An 8,648-nucleotide genomic window follows, 5' to 3' on the forward strand; every position below is an offset into this window, starting at 1 on the left:
CATTAATATTAAATAATAAGCTGTTATGAATTGAATAGTTGCTCCAATTGTACCAAAAACTGTCCTATTGTATTGAGCATAAAATGGAAACAATCTCTTTTTAGATTTCTAAAAATTAATTAGTTGTGATATTCTTTATTAAGCATACCTGTAAATATGTATTGTTAGCTCAGCTTTGTGATTTTGACACCGTTTATTTTAATTCTTTTTTGCCCAGGGTGTTCCAAAATGGTTGAGACCATGGCAAAAACTCAGAGGAATGTAATCTTTGCCACAAACTTTGATTGACTAATTCCTATATCTTTGCAATTCAATGTCGTAGACCTTGCATATTTCAAACTATGATTTCTGTTGGATAAAATAATTTAAGTTTGAAATATAAAAAGTTTACATGATTTGATATTAAAGATATAGGGATTAGAAAATTAGAGTTTGTGGCAATGACTCAATTCCTTTGTTCAAAAACTCTTAAAGCAGGATGTCCAAAGAAATTTTAGTTTAGAGTCTTGTTGATTTTTAATCATTTTTGGACACCCTGTTTCACAGCACCGGCCTTATTCTAGATCATGTTTGATCAAGCAGATCCTGAACCCGGAATGTTTTTGTTACAATTCTAAAAAATAGCTTTATTTCTGTTACAGGCATCATGATCATGACGGACCAGAAATATTTAATTTTTTAATATTTCTTCAATGCTTTGATTTGTTTAAAATAGTAAAGTTCACTGATTTTCCGTTGCAAATCTCCAGTTTGTAGAAACATTTGATATTGTCATTATAAACGTACAATTGTAAAATAAATTTACACATTTCTTAAATCTTTCAGTCAGACACAGTTTTAGTGTATATGCGAGGGGGGGGGGGTAAAATTGTAGAATTGACTCCCCCCCCTTATCTCCCCAATTCTGTTCGTCATATCATACAAACTGCAAGTCCTTGAATTTGAACCTTGAATTTACTGTTCTCTTATCCGTTAGAGCATATTTTCTTCAGATTTTATCCTTTATTCTTGCATCATCCGCATCAGATTCAATTCTTCAAGATACTTGAAACATAAACACAGACTTTTAATAAACTCCAACGGGAAATTCACCCCGTTTCCAACTGTTTTTTTTACTTCAAGCGTTAATGACAAAGATGTGAGTTTTATACCAACCGACCGATATTTTCTGTAATGCTATTTTCTCTGTTAATATTGAAGATTTTTCCCTCCTTGTTATTTAAAGGTAGGTTAAGGAGGGGAGGACTGCCAGTCACAACAATTTCTCGTTCGAGCAACATTCTCCTCATTTTCTCGTCCGAGCCACCTTGGAATCCTCGTCCTTCGATTCTTATGCGTTTTTCCAATTCTCGAGGATAAAACTATCTGTTAAAAATATGGCCGCTATAGGGCATAAAATTTGGATGGACTAAAGTATTGCAATCATTACATCATATTGGAATATTCAAACCCATGAGAATGATGTCAAACTTTATTTTAGGTCAAACTTAAATCTCTTCTGTCTCCGTAATGGCTAACCTTTGAGATATAAAATAAATAGCAAAATATATTTTGCATACCTATAATTTGGAAATTTTCTATGGTTTTCACTATAATTAACAAGAAAAGATTAAGTTCTATAAGCTTTGAATTATTTGCGGCATTCTACACCAGGAATATCTGAAAATTCTAGGGGGAAAGACCCTCTTACAGCGAAGAGTTTTTATTTTGTCAATTTTACAACAAATTGTTTGTAAAGCTAAGACACTTGTAGCAAATTATTTCTAAATTTACTTGGTATCTTCACAATTTCTCTCAAAATATATTTTGAAAAATTATAAATCTCGTAATGATTTTCTCCGGGGTCTGGGGTAGATAGGATAGATCTGTTGTAAGGTCAGGAGCAGGAGCATATCGAGATCTGGTATCAGTATCAGTATGCTGTATAATAACACAACCTTCTCTGGGTCTGACCCTATATATAACCTTCTCTAAAGTTTACCCTAGTATCTCACATTCTCTATGTTTAACTTGGTGTTAACTTCTTCTAGGTTTAACCTGGTATCTAACCTTCTCTAGGTTTAACCTGGTGTCTAACCTATTCTAGGTTTAAACTGGTATCTAACCTTCTCTAGGTTTAACTTGGAATGTATCTTTCCTAGGTTTAACCTTGTATCTTTCCTTCTCTAAATTTATCCTTGTATTTAAACTTCTCTAGGCTTAACCTTGTATCTAACCTCTTCTATGTTTAACCAGGTATCTAACCTTCTCTAGTTTTAATCTTGTATCTAACCTGCTCTAGGTTTAACCTGGAATTTAACCTTCCTTAGGTTTAACCTGGTATCTAACCTTCTCTAGGTTTAACCTGGTATCTAACCATCTCTAAGTTAAACCTGGTATCTAACCTTCTCTAGGTTTAACCTGTTATCTAACCTTCTCTAGATTTAAACTGGTATCTAACCTTCTCTAGGTTTGACCGCGTATCTTCTCTAGGTTTAGCCTAGTATCTAATCTTCTCTAGATTTAGCCTGGTATCTAACCTCTTCTATGTTTAACCTGGTATCTAACCTTCCCTAGGTTTTACCTGTAATCTAAACTTCTCTGGGTTTAAACTGGTATATAACCTCTTCTATGTTTAACCTGCTATCTAACTTCTCTATTTATACCCTGGTATCTTACCTTCTCTAGGCTTAACCTGGTATCTAACTTCCCTATTTATACCCTGGTATCTTACCTTCTCTAGGCTTAACCTTGTATCTAACCTTCTCTAGGTTTAACCTGGTATCTAACCTCCTCTAGGTTCAACCTTGTATCTAGCCTTCTCTAGGTTTAACCTGGTATCTATCCTCTTCTAGGCTTAACCTGGTATCTAACCTTCTCTAGGTTAAACTTGTTATCTACCTTCTCTAGGCTTAACCTGGTATCTAAACTCTTCTAAGTTAAACCTGGTATCTAACCTCTTCTAGGTTTAACCTGGTATCTAACCTTCTCTAGACTTAACTGGTATCTAACCTTCTCTAGACTTAACCTGGTATCTACATTCTCTAAGTTTAACCTGGTATATACATTCTCTAGGTTTATTCTTGTATTTAACCTTCTCTATGCTTAACCTTGTATCTAACCTATTCTAAGTTTAGCCTGGTATCCGACCTTCTCTAGGGTTAACCCGGTATCTACCTTTTCTAGATTTAAACTGGTATCTAACCTTCTCTAGGCTTAACCTGGTATCTAACCTTCTCTAGGTTTAACCTGGTATCTACATTCTCGAGGCTTAAGCTGGTATCTACATTCTCTAGGTTTATTCTTGTATTTAACCTTCTCTAGGTTGTATCTAACCTCTTCTAGGTTTAACCTGGTATCAAACCTTCTCTAGGTTTAACCTGAAATGTACCTCCTCTAGGTTTAACCTTGTATCTGAGCTTCTCTAGATTTAACCTTGTATTTAACTTTCTCTAGGTTTAACCTTGTATCTAACCTCTTCTAGGTTTAACCTGGTATCTAACCTTCTCTAGGTTAACCTGGTATCTAACCTCCTCTAGGCTTAACGTGGTATCTAACCTTCTCTAGGCTTAACGTGGTATCTAACCACTTTTAGGTTTAACCTGGTGTCTAACCTATACTAGGTTTAACCAGGTATCTAACCTTCTCTAGGTTTAACGTGGTATCTAACCTTCTCTAGGCTTAACGTGGTATTTAACCTATTCTAGGTTTAACCTGGTATCTAACCTTCCCTAGGTTTAACCAGGTAATTAACCTTCTCTAGGTTTAACCTGGTATCTAACCTATTCTAGGTTTAACCTGGTATCTAACATTCTCTAGGTTTGCCCTGGTATCTAACCTTCTCTAGGTTTAACCTGGTATCTAACCTTCTCTTGGTTTAACCTGGTATCTAACCTTCTCTAGGTTTAAATTGGTATCTAACCTATTCTAGGTTTAACCTGGTGTCTAACCTATTCTCGGTTCAAACTGGTATCTAACCTTCTCTTGGTTTAACCTGGAATGTATCTTCTCTAGGTTTAACCTTGTATCTGACCTTCTCTAGGTTTATCCTTGTATTTAAACTTCTCTAGGTTTAACCTGGTATCTAACCTTCTCTAGTTTTAATCTTGTATCTAACCTTCTCTAGGTTTAACCTTGTATCTAATCTCTTCTAGGTTTAACCTGGTATCTAACCTCTTCTAGGTTTAACCTGGTATCTTATCTTAGGTTTAACCTCGTATCTAACCTTTTCAAGGTTTAACCTGGTATCTACCCTCTCTAGGTTTAACCTATAGTATGTTTACTTCACTAGGTTCAATCTTGTATCCTAACTTCTCTAGGTTAAGACGACCTTGATCCTCGGATTAAACCAAGTAACAGATTGTTTTTAACAGATTTTTTTTAACAGATTGGTTAATAAGTTTAGAGTTTTTTTTTACAAAAATGAAAATTTCAGTCGCAATTATTTATTTTTTGATATTTTATACCTTGGTCAAGGGATAAAATATGACGTTTTGATATTGAGTTAAGATTTTAATTCATCTACATGATTTATGTCCCAAGATTGAGATAAATAAATTCTTGCCTCATTCTCAAAACATCCCTAGATCATGAGAATTAATTTCTTAAACGTTATTCAATTTTCCTTCTACCAGTACAAGAGAAATATAGATCTCGCTAAGGGTTTTAGTCCGAGGGTATAAGCGCTGTCTTTACTTAGTAATCGTTATAAAAATGTCTATGATAGCTATTGACATTACAAAATAATTATATTTCGTTACACTTTTCGCTGCCATTTTATCACCTCCTGCATAAAAAGTTCTGGATATATCAACTAAACTCTTGAACATAAAATAATTGAAAATACTGAAATGTTTTATTACTTCAGCAATCTGATTTAAGAAGCTATACACTTGTAAGGAATGGAGCTGAAGCGTTAAATTCAGCAGGAAGTTTAATATTTTTAACAATAATTTATATTGCTGTAGGGTGGGAGGTTCTAACAATAATTAGTGAATGAATAAGGAAGGAAGAATGACGTGGAAATAAGGAATAATGAACTATGGTAGGACGGAAAGAGGGAGTAAAGATAAAACTTTGGTAGGACTGAGATAGGGAGTAAAGATAGAACTTTGGTAGGACGGAGAGAGGGAGTAAAGATAAAACTTTGGTAGGACGGAGAGAGGGAGTAAAGATAAAACTACTTGGTAGGATGGAGAGAGGGAGTAAAGATAGGACGGAGAGAGGGAGTAAAGATAGAACTTTGGTAGGACGGAGAGAGAGAGAGAGTAAAGATAGAATATGGGAGGACGGAGACGGAATATTGAGAAAGCCAGTATACTTTGATTGGTTTTAAAGAACAGGTTTTTTGTTAAACAATACTTTTCTTCTGCCCTGACAAATGATAGATCATCGTGGATAAAAATATCAATAATGATGGTATATAAATCTAAAAAGAGTAGCATAATATAAAATTTTAAAGAGGTATTGAATTATGTCAAGCATTATATAAGAAGTATTTTGTCAAGCAAGGAATATATTGAGGAATTAGGAAGAGGAAACAACTAATTTATTATTTCTCAACTGTGACCGGGAAGCATAATGTCATGATAACGCTTTAATGAGAAGAACTAGAAGCAGAACTAAACTTTACTAATTCTAATGTTTAATTTATTACAAGATTATATCTGGTCCCTGGAGTTTATATTACTGGTTCCTGGAGTTCATATTCCTGGGTCCTGGAGTTCATATTCCTGGTTCCTGGAGTTTATATTCCTGGTTCCTGGAGTTTATATTCCTGGTTCCTGGAGTTAATATTTCTGGTTCCTGGAGTTTATATTACTGGTTCCTGGAGTTTATATTCCTGTTTCCTGGAGTTCATATTCCTGGTTCCTGGAGTTAATATTCCTGGTTCCTGGAGTTTATATGACTGGTTCCTAGAGTTTATATTCCTGGTTCCTGGAGTTAATATTTCTGTTTCCTGGAGTTAATATATCTGGTTCCTGGAGTTTATATTCCTGGTTCCTGGAGTTTATATTCCTGGTTCCTGGATTTTATGTTCCTGGTTCCTGGAGTTTATATTCCTGGTTCCTGGATTTTATGTTCCATGGTTCCTGCATGGAGTTTAAATTCCTGGTTCCTGGAGTTTATAGTATAGTATAGGAGTTTATATTCATGGTTCCTGGAGTTTCTCTTCCTGGTTCCTGGAGTTTATATTCCTGGTTCCTGGATTTTATGTTCCTGGTTCCTGGAGTTTATATTCCTGGTTCCTGGAGTTTATAGTATAGTATAGGAGTTTATATTCCTGGTTCCTGGAGTTTCTCTTCCTGGTTCCTGGATTTTATTTCCCCCTGAAAAAAAATCAATATCAATAAATTTAACATTGTGTCTAAGATTCTAAAGTAAAGATTTGTATTTAAAACAAAACAAAAACAAATAAAAATTATTTTTACATCTTATTGGCATAAACACTGTGTTATTATAAAGTAAGAAATAAAAACATGAATGCTTTTTATCATAGTGTAGTCGATGGCTCTATCTGAAATCAATTTATTTTAAATTGGATTATTATTTAAACTAAATATTTGATCGGATCTAGATAGTTATTATATATAAAACTCAAATATAGGATGCAAATACATTTAGATAGATATCTAAAGAGATTCGAAAACTATGATTAAACTCAAAGTTTTAAAAAATCGTTATTCTTTAAGGATAAATACAGACTTTTATTTTTTTTGAAAATATGAAAAAGCATAATCCAACCCTGCTCTGTTGATGTAATTTACAGAATGAGGACGTAATCAGGACTCCAGGACTTCAGGATATAAGGACATACTTCCGCAAATCAGTGAAATCAGTGATCACTAGTAAAAAAAGGCGAAGCAATAGCTGCTGTGCTTAACAAGCATATCCAGTGTCGCGTGAAGTTGGGAGGGGAGGAAGGGTATAAAGGGTTGGGGGAGGTGGAGGGGGGAACGTGGTGGTAGGGAGGGGATTTCAACGCGAGTGTTTGAATACAGAAACAATCTGACCAGCCACTGGAACCGTTGGTGTCAGTGTTGCAGCGCAGTTGCAACAAATATCTTCTTTTCATCCTAGATCTTTCATCCTAGACTCGTCTTATAGTCAGTCAAAGAAAACTCTTCGTCTTGATCAGACGTGGATTTATCTAAGGATGGAATAAAGTGAATAACAGTAAATAAAATATCTTTGGATTTTTAAAGTTGAAATTAAAGAAGGTTGATTGGGGAAAATTGTGCATCAAAAATGCCCCTCCCTTAAATAAAAAAATATAATTTGAATTTGCTGAAAAATCAGTGTTTATATCATGAGTGTAGACAAGAGTTATAAAAGGAACTCATCTTAAACTTTTATTGAAAAAAAACTTAAAAATAAAAAACGAACATGTATTCTATAAAACAAAAAACGAACATGTATTCTATAAAATAAAAAACGAACATGTATTCTATAAAATAAAAAAAAACGAACATGTATTCTATAAAATAAAAAACGAACATGTATTCTATAAAATAAAAAATAAAAAACATGTATTCTATAAAATAAAAAAACGAACATGTACTCTATAAAATAAAAAAAACGAACATGTATTCTATAAAATAAAAATCTTTACGAAAAAATTAAATTTTCCAATCCCTTTATCTTTGCTACCCGATGGTGTAAACCTTTAATATTTGAAACTTAGATTATTTGATCTAACAGAATTCATAGCTTGAAATATCTAAGGTCTAAATTTAAAACTATACATTTCAGATTTGTTTAATAAAATGAGGATTATTTTATGTTTGTGTCTCTGTATACTTCTAGCAGAGGGAAGTGTAGAACAGAGTAAAGGAAGAAGAAGAATAAAGAAGAAGATTGCTGTAAGAGAAGATGAAGAGGGGGGTATAACAGAGGAACCTGGAGATCAGGATCAACAGATTGTAGAAGATCAGACAGATCAACCAGAACCTAAGGATAAAGCAGGAAGAGGGTGAGTCAGAAATATATTTAATTACAAAAAGAGTGAAAAAGGGGTGGTTTACGTCAATTGTAGCTTAAGCAATCTAGAAAATAATTAAGAAGATTTTAGTTAAATCAAAATCTTCACGAAATTCTTTCTTTCTCCGTTGATTTTGAAAGCACAGAAAAAAACATCAAGTCTCAAATGTAACGTTTGGTTGAAGTTTATATTCCTGAGTACAACATTCTTTACAAAGTAGTAACTACAGTCAGAACCAATAAACTGAGGAATAGGAAGACGACATTAAAGCAATAATTAAGTGCACTTGATGTTGATACAAAGCAAATAAGTTCAAAAGAAATTTATTAAATCACTTATGAAGTGAAATGGGTCAGTCTACAGTACAATGGACTATTTAAAGGCATAACTTGAGTCTAAAAGTCTGGTATATTGATCTGTTAATGATCTGTACAATTGAACCTGGATCTATATTTGTACACATTACACTGTACATAGATTTTTAAAAATTATACCTTGTACATCGTAAACAATGTTGTAAAATGTACTACAGAGCGTCCCATATCAAATAAGATTATCTCCAATCTTTAACGCCAAAATAAACCCTTAATACTCGAAAAACTTATCAGTTTTTGCAAGAAAATTCTTATATAAGCCTTATGTTATTTTTCAAACTGATTAATTCTAATCAAATTTTCTGATTAGTCCC

The 8,648-nt window shown here is 33.5% G+C and overlaps 1 protein-coding gene across 1 annotated transcript in view; it reads left to right on the forward strand.

The window, feature by feature from the left end:
- Nucleotides 1-7,719: 7,719 nt before the first annotated feature.
- LOC111696082 (uncharacterized) overlaps nt 7,720-8,648 on the forward strand; it is a 15,740-nt gene continuing 14,811 nt past the window's right edge. Inside the window, exon 1 of the mRNA XM_023465613.1 lies at nt 7,720-7,951. Coding sequence (XP_023321381.1) covers nt 7,746-7,951 — 206 coding nt within the window. The 5' untranslated portion in view covers nt 7,720-7,745. The remainder of the gene's footprint in view (nt 7,952-8,648) is intronic.

This window comes from Eurytemora carolleeae, unplaced genomic scaffold (assembly GCF_000591075.1).
Source record: "Eurytemora carolleeae unplaced genomic scaffold, Eaff_2.0 scaffold113, whole genome shotgun sequence".
NCBI lineage: Eukaryota > Metazoa > Arthropoda > Copepoda > Calanoida > Temoridae > Eurytemora > Eurytemora carolleeae.